The 26376-nt window shown below is 34.9% G+C and overlaps 3 protein-coding genes across 4 annotated transcripts; 2 read left to right on the top strand and 1 right to left on the bottom strand.

The window, feature by feature from the left end:
* Positions 1-1566: 1566 nt before the first annotated feature.
* LOC116003954 lies at positions 1567-3427 on the bottom strand. Its single transcript, XM_031243897.1, has 3 exons — positions 3420-3427; positions 2754-3041; positions 1567-1886 (listed from the first exon to the last, which is right to left on the bottom strand). The coding sequence occupies exons 1-3, from the start codon at positions 3425-3427 to the stop codon at positions 1757-1759; spliced, it is 426 nt and encodes a 141-aa protein (XP_031099757.1). The 3' UTR covers positions 1567-1756.
* Positions 3428-4096: 669 nt separating this feature from the next.
* LOC116003953 (phenylalanine--tRNA ligase, chloroplastic/mitochondrial-like) lies at positions 4097-7156 on the top strand. Its single transcript, XM_031243896.1, has 5 exons — positions 4097-4315; positions 5315-5494; positions 5607-5651; positions 5949-6053; positions 7091-7156. The coding sequence occupies exons 1-5, from the start codon at positions 4250-4252 to the stop codon at positions 7154-7156; spliced, it is 462 nt and encodes a 153-aa protein (XP_031099756.1). The 5' UTR covers positions 4097-4249.
* Positions 7157-18726: 11570 nt separating this feature from the next.
* LOC116004695 (CWF19-like protein 2) lies at positions 18727-25773 on the top strand. Of its 2 annotated transcripts, none has more exons than XM_031244852.1 (10): positions 18727-19026; positions 20049-20159; positions 20276-20764; positions 21198-21401; positions 21488-21649; positions 23508-23888; positions 23991-24082; positions 24168-24534; positions 24832-25044; positions 25238-25773. In XM_031244852.1, the coding sequence occupies exons 2-10, from the start codon at positions 20115-20117 to the stop codon at positions 25565-25567; spliced, it is 2283 nt and encodes a 760-aa protein (XP_031100712.1). In that variant the 5' UTR covers positions 18727-19026; positions 20049-20114; the 3' UTR covers positions 25568-25773. The 2 variants fall into 2 exon arrangements, with proteins under 2 accessions (XP_031100712.1, XP_031100711.1); XM_031244851.1 differs by having other exon boundaries at positions 20270-20764.
* Positions 25774-26376: the final 603 nt, after the last annotated feature.

The raw sequence follows: 26376 nt of genomic DNA, 5'->3' as shown, positions 1-26376 counted from the left end.
ACGGAATATTAACGGAACAGATAATATTTAACGGAAAACTTAACGGATAATAATAAAAGTAAGGTTAAATTAGGTAATATCTATTAATAATATTAATCTGAATTATCTTAACCATCTATTTGATTAAATAATTCATCTGAACCATCCATTTGATTAAATAATTTGACCGCCATTTTTTCTACCCATTTTAGGCCTAACTCTCTTTGGCTCTTATTAGTATAGTAGAGATAATGTGTGTGTGTGTGTATATATATATATATTTATTTATTTATTTATTTATTTATATATGGGTTTAGGATGGATTTTTTTGGTTTTCTTTTTGGGCCATATATATAACATTGGTGTTTCTTCGTTTTTTTTTGTTTTTTTTTTTTTTTTTTGTGTGAAAGACATAAAATATCTATATATTGATATATGTTTTTGTTTGACCATAATTATTGCGTTGTTATTTTCTACTATTGAAAATGAGAAAAAAAGTGAACTGATAATAGGTATTTGTTTCTTTGTCCTATTCAAATCATAATTTTTTATATACTCTAATATCTAAAATTTTAATTCTCATATTTTTATTGTATTATATTATATTATATAATGTATTTTATTAATTTTTGGCATTAGCTATATCAATAGATCAGTGAATATGTGTGCTCACACTTTAGCCCGGGCTGCACGTTCGTACACTGATCTTCATAGTTGGTTTGGTGTCCCCCCTCATTGTATTTCTCAATTGATTAATTGAGTTTGTTTCTTTCAAAAAAAAATTATATTATATAATGTATTCCGTATTTTTTTGTCTATGTATTTATGTTTATTTTAAATAAATTTTAGATGATCTACCCAGGGTTAATGTGCTAGTTACAATGATTCGAGGTTAGCCTTTAACCAATCAAGGTTAGATCGTATGCTAGGCATTAATAAATTATATTTTTCTAATTTAATTTTTATTTTGAATTGTGTTTTTTCTGCTAATAACTAAGTTTTGCTTTTATTGTAGTGGCATATTATGATATAGGAGATAGGAGATGTAGTTTTTAATTATCAACTTTGTGGTGCATTCTTTTTGGGAGATGAGAAATGGAAGAATGTGAAAGTTAATGGTGACCCAAGATATTCAGTTTGTTGTTCTAATGGAAAAATTAAGTTACCCAAATTGAATGTTCCACCCAAAATCATCCTATCCTATCTATAATAAAGCAAAATCCTTTGGCCAAAATTTTTGGCTCCAAATCCCGCCTACTCAATACGCCGTCGTTTTGGAAACAAACTTTTGGAATGACTATATTAATTATGATATTTATTTTAGATGGCTGAATTCTGTTCCAAATCCCACCTACTCAATACGCCGTCGTTTTGGAAACAAACTTTTGGAATGACTATATTAATTATGATATTTATTTTAGATGGCTGAATTCTGTTCGAAATACGTATAAAATTCTTTGGAAGATGAAATATTTGTATTAAACATCATGTCTCTATGCCATATCTGATTTAGAATTATTTTTACATTTAATGCTCAATGGTAGGCATAAATGTTATTTATTGGGTTCACATGTACTGCAAGAAACAAAGCATAATTGCAAGTTTCAATAACTTTCAATAACTATATGTATTCAATTACAAATGAATTTTACATTTTCCAAAACTAACATTAATTTAATCGAGATGAATTTAAAATTCAAAATCAATATTTACACCAACCTATACATCACTTCAACACTATACTAAAAATAAGAAGCAGTATCACACCCAGTACTACCTATTTTGTTCCTGCTGGCGGAGTAATCTGTTTGTCATATTGGAGAGCAATATAAACTCTTAGAAGGACAAGTAGAAGCTTCATCCAGACTGCAACTGAAGAATGGAGCGTCATTATCAGCGATAATAGCCTGTAAGTATTCCTTTTCTAATTTTGATGGAATATGGAATGAATGGGTAAACACATACTGTGCATCAACTATTTGTATAAAATAAAATTCCATTCCAATACAAAGTGATGGAATAGTGAATGAATGCATAAACACATATTGTGCATAAATAAATTTTTTGCAGAAACAGTAATTCCAATAAAAGTGGTGGAGCAAACAAAGTATTATGGTATATTAAAATTGGTGGAGCAAACAATCTAATGCCTATTTAGTTTTGTATTTATTATTTTTAAGATCAATGTCAGACCAATGCATATATCTATCCTTATCTGTATAATGTATAGAATCCTGTATAGCATGTCATATTGTCCATATTTTTACGCAAGATTTTTTCTCTCATTTGAGTAACTAAAATTTTAAAAATATAGTAAAAATACAAAGAATTAATTTATTCATACTACCACTGTTTGAAACCTTGAACTAAAAGATATATGTAGTAATACATATATTCAGAATAAACGTAAACAGGATTTGAAAATCCAAAAAAAAAAAGATCTATATTTTTGTTTGTTTAAAAACTGAATTTATGTATAAAAGAAGTAAACATATCATTTATATTTTGATTGGTTAGAAAAATCGCCTAATTGCAATGTTTAAAATTGCAATGCACCAAAATGAATTTGTATTTAATTGCAGAGTATTAAAATCTTCATCTAAATTCACACTGATCATTCAAATAAAAGATATTGCATTTAAAACACTGGCATTTACCAATTAATTTTTTACATTGGAAAAGGAATATGCTTAACTGGAAGAACAATCGATAGATGAAGGGAGAAAAAGAGCGATGGGAAGGAAACACACCGCATGTTAGATTGATTGCCTTACAGGTATGAGGATAGAAGGTCTTCGAACTCGAAAACGATGATGCCAGAGAGGGGAAGGCGCTTAGGGCGGAGATCCGGAACCGGAACCGGGGAGGCTGCTAGATCGATAGTGACGATGAGAGTGCCGAGGCAGTGAGTCGGAGAAGGCCGATTGTGGTGAAGCGCAGACGCCGATGGTGGGGATGCGGAGACGCCGAGTCTGAGAGGCAGGGAGAGACGATGATTGTAGTGAGATGCTAAGAGAGTGCGATCGGTGAGTCGGCAGAGTATATGGGTAGGGTTAGTCTGTCTGGGTGTGTGTATAATAATTTAAAAAAATAAGATAATGTTTATTATTTTATATTTAGTTTAGATTAATAATTGGTAGGGTAAGTCTGTCTGGGTATGTGTATAATTTAGTATAAATTCAGTTCGCAAGTTAAATATAGTTTGTAAATTCTTTTTTATTAAATTATTATGGCATACGATTGTACATTAAGTTTAACAATTTTTATCCTGTGCATCACATGTGTACAATACTATGTTATGTAATAAATAAAATTTTAAAATGAAATTATAATAGAAATCTCATTTGTTATAACTAATAAATAATACTATATTCATTTCATATCATTTTATAATATATTATTATAATAATAATATAATAAATATTTTTACAATAATTTACCCGTGCATCGCACGTGACAATTACTAGTTTATGTGGGTATGTGGACAAATTGAATATTCCACCCAAAATCATTTATGAGTTATTTTTCAATCCATCTCCAAGAAGCAAGCATTTTTTTTTTTGCAACATATACGGTCCTACAATAATATGTTTAGCGATCCGAATGGTCTTAAGTTACTTATTTTTCTTGAACGTCAAATTTTGTATATAAAGAAGTGTTTAATAAACTATAAAGTTTGTATTTTATTAATTTTTGGATACGTACATTTTAATAAATAAAAAATGAATAATTTGTATAATGAAATGTGTGGAGCAAATGCATATGCAATCTCATGATTTAACACACCAATAACACCAACATTTTTCAATAATCAGGATGCTTTGAGCTATTTTATGTTGAAGATTTATCATAAAAAATACAAAATCCAATTCAGATAATAAAACAAAAAAATAATAAGATTTGTTCTTATAGTTATGTTGTTGTAAAAAACTCTTTGATTTTCATATATACATACATACATGCATGCATGCATACATACATACATACATACATACATACATACATACATATATATATATATATATATACTTTGACCGTGCATCGCACGGGATGCATACTAGTTATATATAATTGGGAAGTCAGAAGTGTGTGTTCTAGTAGATCTAAAACTTTACAAATCACTAAAGTCATTTTCTATTTCACTTCTCTGTCGTTTCCCTAGGCTTTCTTGATTGGCAATTGACCCCAGCTTGTGCTGCCTGTGATCGTTTTCTTCATGGTTACCTCTTACTAGACTAAGTTTTAAAATCATTCTTCAGGTGGTGTGGAGATGCGTTGGGTTGACACATACTTTCCCTTTACCAATCCATCATTCGAATTGGAGATATATTTTCAGGTTTTCCTTGCTTTTTCACTTCTGACAATGATTATTAAAGTATATACTACATAATAATTTAGTTAGTTTCTTCTTTTTACACTATTATGGCGGTCTTTTCCTTATGATATTTATTATGTATTTATTTGGCTACATGTCCATTTCACATCTCAAATAATGCATTATCTATCTAAACAAACCCATTTTTCTTGATTGCAAAATTTTTATTAAAGGCACCAGAGGGATGCACTGTGCACCCAAGTGTCCTAGTAGTACATACAAAATCAAAGAGCCCTAGAATCAAACCAGAACCTAATAATAACATACTTGAAACCAAAATCTCATGAATTCTCCAGAAGAAAAGAAAAGTATTTTAGTTTAGAACTACAAAAACACCTACAGAAAAGAACATAAAAGTACAATTTATCCACACACACACACTTCTTCGAGGGTTTCCATGAATCAAATCTTCTGTTCTCTGAATCTCATACTTTGCCTTTTCATTCTAGTTAAGTCATTCTAAGTTGTTGAGCTGTTGGTAGATGTTTGCGATTTTAAACATGTGTTAACACACCTGCTAGTTAACTCACCGTTATTAATTGCTTGACGTTTAGTTAATTCTGCCTAATAATGAACAATTTGCGAGCTTTGGACTTCTTTCCATTTGTGTGATCTCGCTCCCAAAGATCCAAGCTCACTTCTTATGAAGATGCTCATAAACCGTTTCAATCAATTGTTTCCTTGGCTTTTCCAGTCCTATTTTATTATAGAAAAATAATTACGGAAAACCTTATGAACAAATAAATTGATCAAATGAATGTTTTTAACTTTTTGTTTACTAGTAAAGTAAGAGTCACCTTGTAAGGATAATGTTCCAAATTTTACTGGATATTCCAAGTTCCTCAATATGAAGAATAGTTTATTTCCTTTTTTCTTGAATATTACAATGTTAAATAATATTTTTATTAGAGAAATTATAGTGTACTATTATTGTTGACTTGTTATGGAATTGTTTACCAGGAAAGGTGGATGGAAGTATTAGGTTGTGGGGTAACAGAGCAAGAAATACTGAAAAGAGGTGGGAGAACCAATAATGTTGCTTGGGCTTTTGGACTTGGATTGGAACGATTGGCAATGGTTCTCTTCGATATTCCGGATATCCGACTTTTCTGGTCTGCTGATGAGCGTTTTACATCTCAAGTAAATTTCCAGCATGTTTTATTTTCTCTTGATTTTGATTTTGCATTATTATGAATCCTATCATCTTTTTCCTACCAAATGTTCTCAATACTGTGTTCCTGATTGCGTATAGTTTTCAAGTGGCCAACTTGGAGTGAAGTTCAAGCCATTTTCTAAGGTATTGCTTAACATTTGTATTGTGTGCTTAAAATAGTACCATAAAGAATGAATGCTAACGTTTTATGATACTTGGACTTTGCCAAAACTTAATGTTATTATTTTGTTTCTTGACCTTTCAGCTCTCAATTTTTTATCTCATTTGTTTTATAATGAGTTGCTAAAACACTTACGTTCCAGAATTTTTTTTTTTAAATATATTTTGTTTCTTAGTCCTATACCGAGAGTAGTTTAGCTGTTTAGGTATTAACGCATTCAACCTTTTAATATTGTGGTTGAAATATCTGTAACCTTGCAGTATCCTCCATGCTACAAAGACATGAGTTTCTGGATCAATGATTCATTCACCGAGAACAATCTTTGTGAAGTTGTTAGAGGAATTGCCGGGGATCTTGTGGAAGAGGTATGTTATATCAATGTTCGGTACTTTTAAATCTTCTTGTAGAGATGGAAGATTTTGAAAGATACCCACTTATTTACTCATGGTTTAATGTTACTGTTGTCATCACTGACAGGAATATTCTGTTCTTAAAAGAATCCTTTTTTCCAAAAAAAATAAGGGCCGTAAGTTTCGAGAATCTGTAGCGAGAGCGAGGTATAATAATTAGAGTACCTTTCTAGGATTATGCATGCCCAATATATTCACTAGTATTATCATCATAATTTAAGTAGTTTCTCTTCTTCTACACTTGGAATGCAAGCATGCTATTAACTTTAGGGTCGTAGTAGATAATACAGTTGAAGCAAGTTTAAGTTAGGCCTATTGTGCAAAGACTGCTGATATATTTTGATTATCTTTTAAGCAGCCTTTATAGAGTGGCAAAAGTTAAATATAGAGTGGACACTTGGGCTGCACTTTTTTTTGGGGGTGACAAGGGAAACTCGCAGCTACTACCCGAGGGTGTGCATGGGGTAAACCTCGCCTTGTGACCCTAGTCAGCAAAGAACCACAACGCGGTTAATCAGCCTTGGTTGCCCATAGTTGACCGGCCCAAACCAAGAAGGCTAGGATTCAAACTTGTGACCTTGTGGTTACAAGTTTGTATTCTTAGCCATCTTGGCTGGGGTTACCCTTTGGACTGTACATTTATGTTTATATATTATATGTTCAATACACCCCTTCTCATGTGGGGGTCGGTTACTTTTGAAGGGCCTCACGTAACACGTGGAATGTAATTTGTATAGGGTTGGCTCTGATACTAAATTGAAGGAAGGTGTTTCATCCCAACTAAAAGACTAAGTTGGTAGTTGAATTGCACGTTTATGTTTATATATTATATTATATATGCTCTATAGTAGCAAGGTAATTTTGTGATTATAAAGTGAAAACGAGAAAAAGAAGAAACATGGTAATTGGATGCGAGGTTTAATGATGCCGAACTAACGACATTTTAGAGTTCTGCAGATTATCTGTCCCATTGACCCATCTTCTAATTTCAGGTGCAACTAATAGACAACTTCACGAATAAGAAAGGAATGACCAGTCACTACTATAGGATTGCTTAACGATCCATGGAGCGTTCACTCACAGATGAGGAAATAAACAATTTGCAGGTTCACACATCTCGAAACCACTCATATAAATTTGTTAGCGACTACCACTTTTGCTAAATGTTTATATTTATGAATGCAGTGGAAAGTAAGAGATCAAGTGGAGAGCAAATTAAAAGTCGTTCTTAGATGAGTATTCCTTACTTATTTTTCGTTTTTCTTCTCTTTGTGCCGAGAACATATATTATACCTTTTCTGGACTTGTTTTACCTCTGCTAGTTCATTGCACTTGTAGATTGTATAGGGAAAGGAAAACCTTAGTGAATTTGCTGTCATTTGAAGTTTTGAAGCCAATTGTTCTAATAATATGCCAAGAGTGATGCAATAACAAGCTCTATACTTACACTCTTTCTTATTTCATTTTTTCCTTATTTCTTTCTATTCATTTTAGAAGAAAAAAATAACAAACATTTTTGGTCTCTAAAATAGTACTCCTTTCTCATTTTATATGCATTTACGGTCAGTTTGAAAAGCAGAAAAATGACTTTTAAAAAATATTTTTTGGAAAATGAGTCATTTTTTAGAAAATAGTTTCAATTTCAGTTTTTGGTTACATCCTGGAAAATTGTCTTTGTGTGTTTAGTTTATTTTGGAAAATGTATAAAATTGTATACTTCTACATTTTAATTATTTTTTAAAATATAAAAAATTATAATAATATATAAAATAATTATATTTATTTTAAAAAGTAAAAAAAAAACAAAAAAATACGAGAAGAGGTTTTGGCGAAAACCAGTCCACTTCATTGTTACCCATGACCATTTTTGCCAAAACACCACTTAGTCAACTCCAAAAAATGACATTCGAAAAAAAAAAATTCGGAAGCCGTTTTCTGGAAAAAAGGGCTAATTTTGCATGGTCAATGGAAATTGTTTTCCGTTGACCGCATTTTTTAAGCGTTGCCAAACACCGAAAATTCAAAAAATAATTTTCGGGTTTCCAAACACACCATTAGGCTGACTTTATCCCTTCAAGTCTCTCAATTTGCAAAACTTCCACATCACCCTATTTGCAATTTATTTACTATTCACACTACATCCCTATAATCTAATCAACTCTCAAAAGTGGATTCCAATTTCACATCACTTTAAATAAATAAAAAAAAATACAAAAGAAATAAAAAAAAAAGTACAAAAAGCTGCACGAATGCAGATTTGCAAGCCTGGAATCCTGGTCATCAACTAAAACAAAAAAATTGTGTTAATAGCATGCCACATGGGATTTCCAAGGTATGAATTGCAAATGCATGAATTGCAGGTTGAGTTTTTTTTTTTTTTTTTTTTTGAGAACAAAACGATGAAACTATATTAAATAAGATCTAGAGTCAGTACATCTGAAATGAAAGGAAACGGAACGAGAAAACAGTCGGAACAGTGGCTTCCCGAGCTAACAACTGGGCAACCTTGTTCGTAGACCGCTTAGCAAACAAAAAGCTAACATTAGAAAAAGATTTAGCTATTTCCCTAATATCATGGAGGATAAGGTCAAAAGAAGACATTAGGCAGTGGTTGAGAACACCCTTAACAACTTGTAGACAATCAGTTTCCACTTGAAAATCATCATAATGTATGTTTTTCAGCCACTTCAGCGCTTCACGAACTGCAATTGCTTCAGCTTCACATGGTTTGTAGAGATCCAGAATTGGGAGCATCCTAGCTGCTATAAAGGAACCAAAGGAATCCCTCAGTACGAATCCAAGGCCCATTCTTCCATTCCTGTAAGAATGTTAAAGCACTCTGACAAATAAAATTAGCAGATAAGATTTTGTGATTCCAAACTTTTTCATTACGAGCATCCCAAATTTTTCAGCAGATTGCGATCATGTTGCATAGAGCAGGATCAGACTTTGTTTCAAAAAGTGGTTCCTGCCAATCAAGAAAGGAGTTACCAGTGAGATCATCAAAGCCATCAATAGTGTTCCAACAGCTCCTAGCAAGTGGACACTTAACAAAGATGTGAAGGGAGGATTCATCTTCACCATTGCAAAGCTGGCAAATAGTTGGGACCTGGACATGCTTAGCTCTTAACAAATCAGAAGTGGGCAGTAGGCCGGAACATAATTGCCAGAAGAAACATTTTAATTTAGGAGGCAGAGGTAGTTTCCAAATCTTGGATCAAAACAGAGGTTGAGAATCATGGTAGTTCTCAGTGAGATACTTGTAACAGCTCCGGACAGAGTAGACGCCTTTCTCCTCTTCCATCCATATGATTTTGTCAGCAGGCTTATTATCAGCTAATGGAATACTTCGGATCAGATTAACATCATCCTGCACAAAAAGGTTCTCCAGCAAAGGTACATCCCATGTGGGTGATACTGAGTCTAATTTCATGAGGTCAGCCACAGTGAAGGCACTGAACTGATCTGAAATGGGAGATTGGACAAAAGGAGAAACATTGTTAGGTCCCATCCCCAACTCTCCACCTACAACCCCTTTTAAGAATAGATTGGGATTCAAGAATGCTACGCCAGATGAAGGAGGGGTTGCTACTAATATGAGCATCAAAGAAAGTACATCGGGGAAAATATTTAGCTTTGTAAACTCTGGAAAGTAAGGAATTCGGGTGATGAATAAGTCTCCAGGCCTGTTTTCCTAGCATGGCAGTGTTAAACTCTCTAAGCTTTTTGAAACCCCTACCACCCCATGGTTTAGGGACACACAAACCCTCCCAATTTCTCCAACGAATTCCCCTGCTTCTCTCACCCTCACAACCCCACCAGTAAGCATTCATAGCTCTTTCAATTTCCTTACACAACTCAATTAGTAATAAGAAAACACTCATGGCAAAGGTGGGTATGGCCTGAACAACATTTTTTAGAAGAATTTCCCTCCCGGCACGAGATAAAAATCTATGTGTACAACTTCTTATTCTGCCCATGACTTTGTCTTTAATAAACCCCAAGATTTCACGCTTGTTTCTACCGATTAAAGAGGGGAGGCCCAAGTAATTCCCACTTAGGTTACCTTCTCGCATGTGCAGGATGTTACACACATTGGTTTTGGTTTCACCTCCAACATTGTGACTAAAAGTAAGGGTGGATTTAGAGTAGTTGACTGTTTGACCAGAAGCTAGAGCAAAAGATTCAATAGTGTTTTTTAGGGTGGTGCACTCAAATGGGATAGCTCTACAGAATATATAACAATCATCGGCAAAGAAGAGGTTTGTAATGGTTGGGGCTCCTCTAGCCATAGAAACTCCATGAATGAGATTAGCAGACTGGTGGTTTTGTAGCAAGAGATGAAAAGACTCTAGTATAAGAATAAAGAGATAGGGAGACAGGGGATCACCCTGTCTCAGACCTCTTTGAGGAATAACTTGGCCAATGTCCCTACCCTCGAGCAAAATGGAATAGTTGACAGTAGTGATCATATCCTTGAGCAGATTAATAAACTGACCAGAGAAACCCAACTTTGAGAGAACAGCTAGTAGGAAATCCCAATTTACCCTATCAAATGCTTTGCTCGTATCCAGTTTAACCCCCACAAAACCAAGGTTCCCCCGCCTTTTCCTTTTGAAATAATGACTAATTTCTTAGACAAGCATTATGTTATCTGTTATAAGACTGCCCAGAACAAAAGCCGACTGAGACTCAAACACAAGATTTTAGAGAAGGGGTTTGACACGGTTTGCCAAGATTTTCGAAACAAGTTTGTATAAGGTGTTGCAGAGAGCTATAGGCCTAAGATCACCCATGCATTCAGGTTTGGTCTTTTGGGTGATAAGAACAATATAGGAGTGATTGATGTTGTCTGGCAGTTTTCCTGAGAGTAGACATTCTGAACAGAAGCTGAGAAGCTCAGGACCTAAAATATCCTAGAAATGTTGGAAGAATCCCGGATTGAGTCCATCTGGACCTGGGGATTTGTCAGGTTTCATGTCGAAAAGGGCCTCTTTAACTTCAAGTAGTGTAACACCACGGGTAAGGGAATTATTGTGAGCATGAGTGATCTTTGGTTGAATATGAGCAATAACTGGATTAAAATTTCCCACTGTGGGACTGAACCGATTAGTAAAATAAGAGGTGATGAGAGAATCAAGTTCCGTACCTCTATCGACCCAAACACCATCTTCTCCCTTCAACTTGGTAATCTGATTTGCTTGCTTTCTTCTACGGACCGATTTATGGAAGTAACTGGAGTTGGTATCACCATCTCTCGGCCAGAATTGTTTCGCCTGTTGCCGCCAGTAGTCACTTTGTTGTCGGAGAACCCGGAGATATTGGAATTGAGCCTCTCTGAATAAGGAAATGCCATGTAAATCACGTCTATGCTTTGTGTGTTCCATTCGGCTCTTCCAATAGTCAATGCGCCTATGGAAATTCTTAGTGAAATTTTTCCCCCAGTCCCATATGGCTTTGCCACAGCGGCCAACCCTATCGATGAGAGGATACCCGTATGAATTTGACCAACACTCAATCATGACATCTCTGCATAGTGACTCCTTTAACCATAGATTTTCAAATCGGAAACGACCTTTAGGCTTCTGGTTAATGGCCGGATACATCTGAAGGTGAAGGGGTAAGTGGTCACTTTTTGGGGCAATAACAGAAGAAGCCTTGGCATGCGTGAACAAGTCATTCCAAGAGTCTGATGTTAGGATTCTGTCAAGCTTTGCTTCAACCCAATTTGGCGTGCCTTTAGACCGCTCCCATGTGAATTGATACCCGTCGAAGCTAAAATCACTTAACCCACTAGATTCGACAGCCTCCCGAAAACCATTGATAAGATTTAGCGGCTGGGGGTTACTCCGCGCTTCTCAGTTTGGTGAAGAATATCGTTGAAATCACCCATTGTGACCCAAGGCAGAGAGCTTCTAGAGGATAGGAGATTCCAAGATTCCAGACGTCGGCTTCTTTCAGGGACACCATAATAGCCGGTGAAGCGCCACTCATCTTCATCAGGGTTAATTCTGACCACCACATCAATTGCAGGTTGAGGTTAGTCTTAGTACTATTCATTTGTCAAATTATTATTATATTTGCTTATTTTCTTCTTTTTTTTTTGAAAGGGCTTATTTTCTTTAGTAGTTCCTTAAATTTTAAATTTGGCCTATTGTGTTTTATAAATTTTGTAAGGTAGTTTTTAAATATATAAATTTTATTTACTAAAGTTAAATTAAATAATTCAGAATATTGAATTGTGAATAGTTTGAGTGGGTCAAACTTTGTTATATGTTGCAAATAGAGTAAATTACCAAAATGGTCCCTCGACTATGTTGACTTCACCAATTTGGTCATACTCATATTGATTTGGCTAATTTCCTCCTTTGAATATCTTTTTTTTTTAACCAATTTGGTCCTCCGACGACTTAGACAGTATATGTCCAGGTATGAGAGGAACCAAATTGGTGAAATCAATATAGTCAAGGGACCATTTTGGTTATTTACTCAATCCCTTGACTATATTGATTTCACCAATTTGGTCCAATGACCTTCTAAGCTTGCAAACCATATGCTCATCTCCGTGTTTAACAAACCATTCAAGTTGCTTCATGAAATCTGCTTATCTAGATCACTATAAATAAAGCAAGTACTAACCTAATAGAAGCATGCCTAACAGTAGAAGAGAAAACCTAAACATAATCTATCCAGCCTCTTATGTTAAGAAAACCCCTTCGCAACTAATCGAGTCTTGAGTCTTGTTATGTTTCAGTAGGTTGAAAAAGTATTCGTTGGCTTGTTGAAAAAAAATTATACGCCTTACAACACTTTAATTTGTAGTTATATGATCAACATCATTTGGCAGTTTGGCACCCATGACACCAAATTAAATACAGTTCTCATTTGTTGTGAAACCTCTGTTATGGAGCGGGGACAATCGTATGTACTTGACAGCACAACAAAAAACTCTAACCTAACTTAAAACTTTAAATGTTCATCAACTTATTTTTCAAGACACATATTATTATACTGAGTATATTAATTAAAATAATCTGTATTTGCTACTAATGGTAAATTGATTATTTTTATTTATCATTACTAAATATATCTTAGAATTAAAGTATTCTATATTATATTACAATATTTATCACATTTTATTTGAATCTTTGTATCTTGTGGTAATGACATTCGATATGTTGCCAACTTCTTGCATCACCTTTCCATATAGACGCATGGTGTGAGTTTCCATCTTCAATTATTTAAGACCTTTATTTTAATTTAACAAAAGTTTACAATCTATTGCATAACTTATGATAAAGCTATCCATTGTCCTAACCTTATAACAAAACTTCTGAAGCCATGCATATATAGTAGTAATATATATATATATATATATATATATATATATATATATAATACTCATGGTAACCGGGGTGCTAGCTATCACACTATGTGGTAGTTGGCCACCTTCACTATCTTATATTAGTCCATTGAATGCCGCAATTCTCAAAATACGAATGGTTTATGTTGGTTCCGATAGTGTCGGAAAAGTCTAGAGGAAGGGGGGAGGGGAGGGGGTTGAATAGACTTTTCAACAATTTAAAAACTTTATAACACTTTGGTAATTTCAACTCTAAGTAACAAGCATAAATCAAATAAGCAACTTAGAGTGCACAACGGAAAATAAATACGATGAAGTGCTACGCATCGGAGTATAAATTAAAGCATGTACATATGAAGAGATAATTTGCATGCAACACCTAGAAAACACTTGAAATAGCTCAAATAATAAGTATATGAAATTTGGTACGTGCACATGCATACATGAGAACTATCAAACCCAAACAAATAATTTTGGTCAATATGAAATGGGTTTGAAGATAATTATCAAGATAGTAAAGGATAAGTTATATAAAGAATATATCTTGCATGCACATGTGATTTCACACAAACCCAGATAATAAGATGAATAAATAATACGATGAATAGTAAATGGGTTAGCTTAGATAAGAATGCAAGAATAAAAGTCCTGCATGTAAAGTAAAGTAGAGAGAGAGATTTATAGTGGTTCAAAGGTGGTGTAATCCTCTTAATCCGCTCTTCTCCTTTCACTCCAAGGATGAAATTCACTATCTCGTTCACCCAGATACAAATAGTGATTCTCTAAGTGCTACCCAACCATTTCACCAAGTGTCTTGAACAAAGCTACACTCAACTCCGAGTATCTCGTACAAAGCTATACTCCTACACCAATTAAGTGTCTCGTACAAAGCTACACTTAATTTCCCCGAGTGTTTCCACAAAGCTAAACTCACTAAGGTTTCACAAACTCATTGCTACTCTCCCTTCTTTCTATACTCAGTAGAGATACTTTACAAAAAAAAAAAAAAAAAAAAAAATTCTCTCTCATACTTGAATTCTTTCAATTTTAGCTCAAGACTTGCCATTTTGATTTTTCTTGCTTTCGTCGTTGTAACCGTATGCAAGTGCTTATCCGTGTTCTTCTTGTCTTCAAGTTTGCTTGGACATTTTATAATAACTTGAAAAAGTTATTTGCCCGTTGTGAAAATTCAAATTTTGAACATCCACTTGATCTGATAGCTCTTGCTAGCTTGATCTGCAACATTTAATGTCCTTGGTAGCCTTTGTCAGATGAATTTGAATTTTTCTTCATTATCTCTTCAGAAGTCTTCTAGTAATCTGATAAGTATGTGTCTTGTAACTTGTAGCTTCCAATTTTGACTTTCTTGCACTGTCTGGTGTATGAATATTTGATTTATTCACTTTTTGATAAGACAAATCAAATATTTCTTTCAAATAATTCACCCTAGTATTTACGCGGTGCATGACAATGTATATATAATGTGTTTATTTTTGTTAACGGTAATTTGAAATAATTTTTTTTTATATTTTTATTTTTGTAAAACTACTTCGAAAGTCTATCTATAATGCTCATGGATGATGAATCTGACTTCACTGCTCCACTTTGTCTACATGCCCCTCAAACTTGTTTTATGGACCAATTTCTAATGTCAACACTCAACCATATTCAAATTATATTCTTCAATCCAAGACCTGAAGCCTCTACAGTTCACCAGTCCAGATATATTTTCTTTTTATTTATTTATTTTTTAATTTTATCATCCTAATTTAACATGTTATTCTTCAATTATTGCATGGATTTTGTATTAAATCATATCTTCTTATCTAATTTACTCGTGTGGTGAGATTGTCAATTTACAAATAGCTAATGAATATAAGTAATTTTCATTGTTTTAAACCTAATAAAAAGAAATAATCATGTCAAAAGATAAACATTTTAAGGGAAAAGTGAAATTGTAAATAAAGGGAGTAATAAGTCAAGATGTTTCACATAGTAAAGTGTGTATATATAATATATGCACAATGGTTCTACTCAGAATCAGTCTAATCGCTCCTCTACTATAATGCACCTCAAATGAAGGTCTGAAATTCAACTCTGTTGGTTCTTTTGTCATTAAGCATAGTCCAATCAGTACTTAACAATAGACAACCAGAGCTTCAGATCTTATAGGTTAGATAAGATTAATCATGCTTAGGAAAATATAGTCTTCTTAGTTCTTAAAGTCTCCTAAAGGTCCATTACCATGGTGTTAACAATATATGAGGGAAGCTGCAACTCTATTACCTGCAGCCATGCATTAAGTGAACAACAAAACTGAAAATAGAATATCAATCTAGACTCATATATATTTTATGAGTTAGAATAGTGTATGCTTTAGAATAATATACATTATGAGTTATAAAAATGTATGTTACAGCGGGTCGCATGAAAAAAAAAAAATTACACGCGAAACGGCGTCACTTTTGAACCGTGGGATCCACACAGCTTTGTGGACCACGGTCCACGCAATAACTGTTGGGATGTGTATTTATTCAGCGTTCACGATATATTGGACCTAGCTTGATTTTTTTAAGCTATTGGATTTTTAATCAAACAACATTAATCGGAAAGCCCACATCTATGAATTAGACCATTTTCTCTCCCTTGGGTCAATGTCTCCCTAGCTCTTGTAAGATCATCAGTCATCACCAACAACAATTCTTGTAGGGGTTTTTTTCGAGCAAGAAATTGGGATTGAGGTTTTTGACTAATGGGTGGGGAGGTTTTTGAAGAAATTTTTCTCTTCAAAAACATGATTCTTTCCAGGAGAAAAAAATTACATGTTGAGACCCGCTGGGTGCTACTTGGTGGCCGCTAGTTGGCAGTTATTCTAAACTTTTTTTTTTTGTTAAGGTCATTGCTTACAATGGCCAACAATTTTTTATTGTTTTTTATTTTTGTATTAATTATATATTATTACAAAAATTTAAATATGCAACAATTTTTTATGTGATATATAATTTTAATAATATATTTTTTATTAAAATTTAATTATTAATGTACTTGAATTTCATATGATTAAAATTATAATTATAATTTAAAATGATTAAAATATAGCTGGACATATGTTAGTGGACCTAAAAAAAACTTTTAAAAAATTCAAACTAGTTAAGAAGAGAGGTTTTTGAGATTAAGTTAGATGGTGGATGGTTTTCAAAAAAAAAAAAGTTAGATGGTGGATGATGAGATGGATGTTGGAGTACGCAAAAATCAAAAGGAAAAGTTCAAAAAATCAAAAAGATGAAAGGCGAAACCTTCTAACTAATCCTTCCTAAAACGATATACTCACCTTTATACCAATCTCCTCAAGGATATTACGTATCAAGGCCACCTCACACACTACGTACGCCATTGCCTTGTACTCAGACTCTGCACTTGAACGGGCTACCACAATCTGCTTCTTGCTCTTCCACGAGACCAAAATACCCCCCCCCCCCCCCCATGAACACACAATACCCTGTTGTGGACCTTTTATCACTCGGTGATCTAGCCCAATCAACATCATTAAACGCCTCAACATTCGTATGCCCCAACTAGTATATAAGATCCTTTTCTCGGGAGCCTTCTTTAGGTATTTCACAACCCGAACGGCTGCATCCCAATGAATCTACATAGGAACCTCCATGAATTGACTTACCAATTATCACACATATCGAGAAAGCAATATCTGGTGGGTTAATAATGAGATAGTTCAGCTTTCCCACTAACTTCCTATACTTCCCGGGATCATCGAGTGGCTCCCCTTCACCAAGAACGAGCTTGATACTTTGATCCATGGGTGTCTCGCAAGGCTTTGACTCTTTCAACTCAGTATCTTTCAAAAAATCCAACATTACATACTTCCTCTGCGAGAGAATTATACCTTTCTTGGAGTGGACAACTTCAATACCCAAGAAGTACTTCAAGATTCCCAAATCCTTTGTATGAAACTTCTCTTTGAGAAAAGATTTGAGGGCAAATTAATCGCCATATTGGGTTTTCCATACAAAAGGGGTTTGAACTCCCGACCTTCTTAAGAGATGAGAATGCACGACCCCTCAAGCTAATCAAGTTGGTTTCTCTGTGCCAATTTTATTGTATGGTTCTACTTTCAGTGCATATGACCTATGATCATGAATATATACTGTATCTTTTACATAATATTTCAATGGCCTAGCATTTTCAGTGCCTAGAGAGGATAATGAGCAAACGAGTTTTCAAAAAACTTTTATTAAGTCATAAAAATTTAGAGGTTGTTTACCAACATGAAAAAATAGAGGATTTTCTGGAAAAACAAAGAATTAGAAAAGTGAAAGAATGGAAAATAGAAAACTTGCTTACTAAAATCATCTCTCCAATTGCCTAACTTTTCTCCCTTCTCCAACTTTATGTATGTTTTTGGAGAACGCTAATTAAGACTTCTCCAAATGGAAGATTAGAGAAAGCATTGAAACTTAGAATGACTCTTGAGGTTGCCATTGATTATTGACATATTCTTCCTTACTTGGTCTCATGGAATATTCATCATCTTCAATGTCATCATCGGGTATAATAGTGACCCCCCAACGGTTGGTGAATGGTTGTAATGGTCATATGGGGGTTGAGTGACTTGGGGGTATGATGTGTAAATGTGTAATGAATGGGTGAGGGGTATGAAATTTGAGAGTAATCTTTTCCAAATCTAGCTTGTTGTCGTTTCCTTTCATTCCTTAAGTAATTTTCTTTGCTTCCAAAATTGATCCAAAACATTTCAAAATCCTTCATTTGCTACTGGTTTTAGACAGTTGCACATGTAGACACCAAAATATATAAAAGAGTATCAATTTCTTATTAAGAATTAGACAGTTAATATAAAAAACAACTAAAATAGAGAGTGAATAATGGTTCAAAATCAAAGATATCAACTATTTTATATTAGAGGATTCCTTATAATTACAAATCCAACCAAACAATAGAATCAATATTCTCACTAATTTCTTTTCTACCGACCAAACAATTGAATTCATATTTTCAATAATTACTTTTCCATGATATTTCAATTCTATTTCTTTTAAATATGAGTTTGCTTTAATGTAAGCCCCAATTCATATTTTCAGTAATTACTTTTTCATGAAATTTCAATTCTATTTCTTTTAAATATGAGTTTGCTTTAATGTAATAATAATCAGCCCCAAAACGACGACGTATTGGAGCTGTATTATATATACGGACTAATTTTTTTTTTTTTTCATTGTTTCACAGTTTTGACCGAAGAGCTCTCGCTTCTTTCCTCGCCTCTCTGCCTCTCCCGCTTCTAGCCTCTCTTTCGTCGCCTCCGGCCTCTCTGCCTCGCTGCCTCTCCCGTCCCTGCTTACCGGAGAACCGGCTACTGCCTCTCTCGGCCTCTCGTCTCCTCTCAGGACTCAGGAGTCCTCTGTGGCTCTGTCGCTCTGTCCCTGTCTCACTGTCTGTGCCGCACGGACACCGCCACACCGGTGACCAGTCGCCGGCTGCCTTACCGATCAACAGGACAGCAGGAACACCGCCTCTCCTCTCAGGACTCAGGTTCGTATTTTTGCCCTAATTTATCTAAATTTATTTTTGCCCAAATTTCCCTAATTTAACATTGCCTCAATTTGTTCAATTTATATCAATTATATGAATGTGAGCACTGAGGCCTGAGCAGTGAGTAAGTCTAAATTCTAATATTGTTTTGAATGTGAGGATTGTGAGCAGTGAGGCAGTGAGTATGTCTAGATTTATTAGTGTGTCAGTGAGCAGTGGGGCAGTGAGTAAGATATTTTTGATTAAGTTTCAAATGAAGCAATTCTACCTTGATTTGAACTTAGAGGAGTATTATCCTGTAGTTCATCATAAACCTTGTATTTTATAATGTATTTTGTATTTTAACAATCTTATTCTTTGATATTTTGCATTTGAACATTTTTGAACCCCCATTCAAAAGAAATCCTGGCTTTGTACCTGGTAATAATATTGCTTGATTTGCTTACCATGCGTAAATAATTGATAGTGACGTTGGATTAAGAGAGAGCTCCAGAATGAAGTTTTGAATGCTGTGATTCCTGTGACGACTGAGGATTTCTCTGTATTTCATCTTTTCTAATATTGGTTATTTTAAAAATTTTCCCATATTTTTTGATTAATTTAAAATTTGTAGTAGACTTGTAATAATAAACATTCAATTCAAATCCAACGAATATACAATTTCAATATGATAAAATCAAGCATGTTATAGGGGCTCAATAATTAGTTTATTAAATGGTAAATCCATGTTTAGAATGGTAAAACCTAGGAAATTCTTTTAGGTTAGTTTATTATTTCGGATAATTCCGTGTGTTTTCCCGTCTTTGCAACATAGTTTTGCTTTTGGATAATCCATGGGCAATGATGACTAATAGCACCAGTTTATTGTAAATGTGTACGGACTATCTGCAAATGTTTGCTGAGTTATTGTTTTAGTGTTGTTATGTGTTGAAAAGAGCCATGAATCATGATCATTTGTGATAGCAGGAAGAAACTCATTTGGTGGTTTAATGGCTTTTGCTGTTGTGTTCTCTGTTTTTCAGGGTAAAAACAAGTCTATTTAAGATTTGACCATTGTTTGGTCTTGGGACAAAGTAGAAAGAAAGAATATGCTTTCAGGTTTGAAGTTCATCCCTCGTAACCAACTAGATGAGGTGAGCTTTAAAATTTCAGCTTTATGCTTTTCAAATTCAACTGAACATGTGTACCAACTTCCCCCTCATTTAATGCTTCCTTAAGATCTATCTGTGGTGTTTTGTGTCAGGAAAAGAATGAAGACTCAGATGATTCACAAAAACATAGAAAAGAGTCTCATCGTAAAAAGAAAAAAGACAGGAAGAAGAAGAGAAGTTCCCGTTACAGTAGTTCAGATGATGATCTTGAAAGAGTGAAAACTGGATCTAGAAAAAAGAAGAAATGGTATGCTTCAGATGAGGATTTTTCCTCACATTCAGATGATAGTACCAGTGCTTGTTCAGACATTGCTGAGAAAAGGAAAACTAACAGGAAGAAAAAGCAGAAGAGAAAACACAGAAATAGCTCTGATGACGAAGGCAGAGGCGGTTCCAGAATTAAAGAAAGAAGTCGTAGAAAAGATGCCTCGTCTGATGATTATTCATCAGAGGATGGTGGTAGTAAAAGCTATAAGGAGAGTGTAAGGAAAGAAATGGGGTTGGAGTGGATGCTTAGGCCTGCAGACAATGCAGAGAAGGCTTCTAAAACTGCTGAGATTAAACCAGAGGAAAATCAAGCTGAGGAGGTATGTTTCTGGTACATTCTATTTCTATGACCTATTGATTTTGACTGCTCATATTGATGATACCAATTATCTAACTCTTAATCACAAGTGACCCAGGTCTGTATTTTCTATTGATCTGTTCAGTCTGAGGATAGGACATCACCATCACTTTTAACTTGTATTGTTGATTGGCCATTGGCCATGTTGGTTGGTGTCGCTTTTTTTTTTTTTAGCTCTTCTATTTCTTTTTTACTTTCAAAGGCACACATGTATTTTAGTTGCTAACCTCCCATAAATGCTTGAAAAATGCATCTCCTCTACCCCAAAGTGGAACAATTCTGTGTTAGTTGTCAGCAAAGTATATTAGTTCAAACTTCTCTACTAGAATTTTTATGATCGGTTTTTTTGTGTGATCAGTTGGATTACCCATTTTTCTTTTCTGTTTCTGGTTCAGACTAGAAAAGTAAATCCAAGAGAACTCAACCCATATTTGAAGGATAATGGAAGTGGTTATCCTGAAGATTCAGAAGGAACCAATGCCAGTGGCGAACAACTTTTATCTTCTGCAGTTGTTGGTGATGGGGGTGCAAGCTGGAGGCTAAAAGCTTTAAAGCGAGCTAAAGAGCAAGCTGCTCGTGAAGGACGAAAGTTGGATGAGGTAGATGCTCATGGATTGCTGTTAGAATTTTGTTTAGTAGTCTCTTGCATGCATATAAGTATATAATGCAGTAAGTGTTATAACAGGTAGTTGAAGAACGGTGGGGTTCACTGAGTCAACTAGCTGTTTCTGTTGCATCCCGCAAAGTTGCCCCAACCCATGCTCATCTTCATGCCATCAAAAGTAGGAGGAGGGGTGTAATGGAGAATGAGAATGCAGACAAACACGAAGAGGGATCTGTTGAGAAGGTAATTCCCTAAATTAACTACTTTAGTCTAGATTTCAAGTTGTGATTTGAACCTTAATTCTGTACGTGCAGATATCTACATTGCAAGTTGTGCTCTGTCAAGTTGTCTCTTCTCTTGTGTTGTATTATATTGGAGCTTCTTTCTCTCTTTCCCCTTTTTTTTTGGTAATTTAGATTGCGTGTGCTGCTTGCATTTTGATTGTCTTTTTGAATATTTCTTAACCAAGCATTTTATTCCTCGTGTTGTGTCATTCTATATTAAATGTTAGCAAGTGCTTTCTTTAGAGTTTGGAATTTTGGATAGCACTCAGGCTAAACATTAGAAAGTTTAGACATGGCTGGTTCATGGTGCTTTTTGAAATTCTTTTTGTTGTATTCTCTTTGTATCTCATGTTGATGGGCTCTCTTCTCCCTGTGGTAGTTGGATACTACTCGGGCAAGCCATTTTAATGGCGGCCTAGTGAATATTTACTCATCTCGGTTAAAAATATCATAGTTAGAAACTGTGAAGCTAGCTTTTGAAGGCTGCCTGCTATTTTTTGCCTCTCTCTATCTCTTATTGTGTGTCTAAGCTTCTATTTTTTTTTTTTTTTTTTTATTTTATTGAAGTAATATTAATAAGGCACTAAAAGTCTGAATAGTTTTATTGCACTCATGGTTGAAAAAATCGTTAGGCGCTCCCTAGGCGCTTGGGGAGCGCCTAGCGCCTAGGACGCCTAGCCGGGGATTAATCGGCGCCTAGGCGCCCGTGTATTTTTTTATTTTTTAAAAATTTATTTAAGTATTTTTAATTTTTTAAAGACTAATAATTATAAATTATATAATACTTTAATAGTTAATACTAAAATATTAAATATTAACTTAAAAAATATTTAAAGTTTGTACAATTTAGGATTATTTCGCTCAAAATGATGTTGTTTTGAGTGAAATAACCCATTAAAAAAAACAATAGTTAATCGACTGACTAGAAGGCCTAGTCGGGGCCTAGTCGGTCTAGTCGACGCCTAGGCGGTCAGCGCCTAAGCGGCCTAGGCCGTGCTTTGGCGGCCTAGGCGGAGCTTAGGCGGCCTAGGCGGTCGCCTAGCCGGCCAACCGCCTAGACCACCATTTAATGTGATACGCTAGGCAGTCGACCAGCGCCTAGCGCCTAGGCGGGGATTAATCGGCGCCTAGGCGGGATTTTTGCAACACTGATTGCACTGATGAAAAAGAAAGGTACCAACATCTTGGCACCAAAAAAAAAGAACTGTACATTTATGAGCTCCTTAGAATCAGCTGAAGCATTATTAATTGAGGTGCTCTTTACATGAAAAATGAAGATAAAAGGGGTAAAGTACTTATAACTTTCCGAGGAGGATAACTTTTGTTAGTATAGTTAAAGAGTGCTCCTAATTCAATTGCCTAAACTGAACTTATTAATCTTGGATGTACTAGGAATTTACTTTATTAATTTACTTTCCTAGTTGCATAATGGACTCATTTTCTGTTTCTTTCCAGACAATGAATCATCAAGCTTCCTAGCATTTCTCCTTATTCTTTTGATTTGTATTCTCCTTGCCAAATGATGATAGCCATCTTTGTATTCTTTGTCTCTTAACATTGGTGTGGTAGTCTCCCAAATCATAATATACATCTTATGTTAAACTAATGAATGTTTTAATATTTATAATGGTTTATACTACTAGAGAAATATTTACATAAATGAAAAGTTTTTTTACCTTTGCAATGGTGTATTGGAAGTGCAAGAGAAACGAAAATAGAAGTCTTGCTGTATTCTTTGGTACTACTCTGGTAAATACGGAGAATATCTGGGCTGGGCTACACAAGTGTGCTGTATATCTCACAAAAGTTTCTTGCAGGGAGCACCTCCTTTGAACCCGAAAATGAGAGTGCCAAAACTTAAAGATTCATTGTCTTGGGGCGAGCGAAAAAAGCAGAAAATATCAAGCGAGGATACTCAGATTCTTTCTTCTGCAATGTCCAGCTTAAATAAATTTGCAGATGATGGAAGCTTTTTGTCTAAATTTATGCATCCCCCAAAAAGTGGCAACTCTGGTGATGTTGTTTGTGATTCCTCTAATTCAAAGCCTGAAGCATTCAATGAGTTGAGACAATTGGAATCTAAGAAAGGTAGTGAAGACACTTCAACAGTGAGGCCAGCCTTGAGTGCAAATCAACTGGCAGCCAAGGTGATGCAGCTGCGCATGAAAGGATTGCATGATGAAGCAGACAAACTTATGGTGAGAAGTATCTTTCTTTTAAGATTTATGAAATCGATTAGATTATGATTTCAAATTTTGCCTTTTTACTTTATCATTTCTTATCTTCCTTTTTCCAATCAGAAAGAAGCAGAAGATATGAAAGCGAAGCAAGTTGCCAACGATGGTAATGGTGATGAGTCAAACAGATTACGGATTGATGGGAGCACTAGCAGGTATTTTGCATCCAAGATTATATATATTGCTTGCTTATCAATTGGAACTGTCATGTTTGTCTAACTTTCATGTGATTTATTATAGCTATATTATGCACGAGCTGTCCAGTCGGCAAAAAAATAGAGAGGATGATGCTGACCTTCATTTAGCTCACAAGATTGCGCGGCACCAAAAGTATAATGTGTCTAGCCAGGCAGATGATGAATATGATTATGACAATAGTCCAAAGAGAAAGACTCGGAAGAAAGGAGGAGGGGGAAACAGTGGTAAATCAGCTAATGTAGCTAATTTTGCAAATCGCATTTTGACTCAGCAGGAGCGCTGTCAGTTCTGCTTTGAAAATCCAACAAGACCAAAACATTTGGTTGTTGCCATTGCAAATTTCACCTACTTATCGTTACCGCAGTGGCAGCCCATCGTCCCAGGTCATTGTTGCATTTTAACCATGCAGGTGAACAATTCATCATTCATTTAATTTACATGTCTCTACATTATTTGCTATTTGCCATTTTGAATTTAATGATATAAAATATATCTGTACTTTGGTTATGTAGAGTCTAGAATTCTGGCAAATACAATTTTATGAAAAGATTAGTTCTACATATACTAGTCAATGAATCAAGAAGTAAATATTTCCTCATAGCTTTGCCCACTTGATTTGTATTGTCCTGTAAGCAGCTTGTAAATTTTAACCACTTCGATCTCTGCTCTTGTTAGTTGTAATAACATTGAATTTTTATTTGGACAGCACGAATCAGCTACAAGATCTGTTGACGATAATGTGTGGGAGGAGATCCGGAATTTCAAGAAATGCCTCATTATGATGTTTGCAAAGCAAGAGAAGGATGTTGTGTTCCTTGAAACTGTTATGGGATTGTCAAAGCAAAGGTGCCACTGTTTAGTTGAATGCATTCCTCTACCACAAGATGCTGCAAAACAGGCACCTCTCTATTTCAAGAAGGTATGACTTAAGTTATGCTTTAATGTCCTATTTACTTTGTGTCTCTGTTGGAATGGATTTTTAAGTAGCCTTTCTTTTATCTGTGTGGAGTAGGAATTGGAATTGTGAAAGTTGTTTCTTGAGGCATGCTCCATATTCTTGTCTTTTAGTTTGATAGTCTTCAGAATACACCAACCAACAAATTTTATTGCAGGCAATTGATGAAGCCGAAGATGAATGGAGTCAGCATAACGCAAAGAAGCTCATAGATACAAGTATAAAAGGGTTGCGGGCTTCAATCCCCAAGGATTTCCCATACTTCCACGTTGAATTTGGTCTAAATCGGGGGTTTGTCCATGTAATTGACGATGAAAAAAATTTCAGAAGCAGTTTTGGCCTCAACGTGATAAGAGGTGTGCTAAAGTTGCCAGCTGAAGATATGCATTCACATCGGAAGCATGAATCTATAGCGACGCAGAAGCAAGCTGTTGCAAGTTTTGCACAAGATTGGGAACCTTTCAATTGGACAAAGCAACTTGACTAATTTCTAATGTGTTTTGCTTTGCTAATGTCTCAATGTTTTCATGCAAGGCAGGCTCTTTGGATTTGTAAATTTTTAATAATGTATCGAAATACCCTCAGTTCAGATTCTCTTGTATGTTTTGCAGGGATGTATTAGCATGTTAAACATTTTTGAACCCCTTACTTCAAACTTTACAACTTTACTACGGCTAGAATCATTTGTGATTATTGATGCCATTTCTCTCTTCAAAGGTTTGCAACAACACTGAAAATTCCTATGCTTCGAGTGGCATTACTTTTCGTACCATCTTATCTCTCTTATTTAGAGAGATACAATATAGGTACGAGCATAGCCTACATAGGCTGGTTGACCATCCAAAATGACTACTGACTACTATGACTTAATTATAACTACACAAGAGATTCATACTTCCATTTCTTAGAAAAGATGCTTTTGTACAATTACACATTTTTATAGGAAAATAATTTTGTTTTTGGGTGATGATAGAAACCTGCCGTCATTACTTGAGACCTTATAAGTAAATAGTCTAAAACTGTCGCGCCAATATTGAGACAAGGAGTCGAATTTGGAATCTTATACGGAGTAGTTACTAAAGTTAATATACCCATCCCACATTCTGTATAAACAGGGAGCATCACTCAATTTTCTTAATGTTATTGTCTTTCACTTTGCAGGCAGCGATTTCTGCAACCTGGCTGTTTTGCTCTGCGATTCCGACTCTACTGGTTAGTTCTGATGATCATCAGCACTAATAGGGTACTGGGGAATACAACTGGGGCCGAAATTTCATGTTCGTTGCCAAATTAAAT

Source organism: Ipomoea triloba, chromosome 14 (genome assembly GCF_003576645.1).
Source record: "Ipomoea triloba cultivar NCNSP0323 chromosome 14, ASM357664v1".
NCBI classification, from domain to species: domain Eukaryota; kingdom Viridiplantae; phylum Streptophyta; class Magnoliopsida; order Solanales; family Convolvulaceae; genus Ipomoea; species Ipomoea triloba.
The sequence above is the reverse complement of the archived record's forward strand: the minus strand, read 5'-3'. Positions and strand labels throughout refer to the sequence as shown.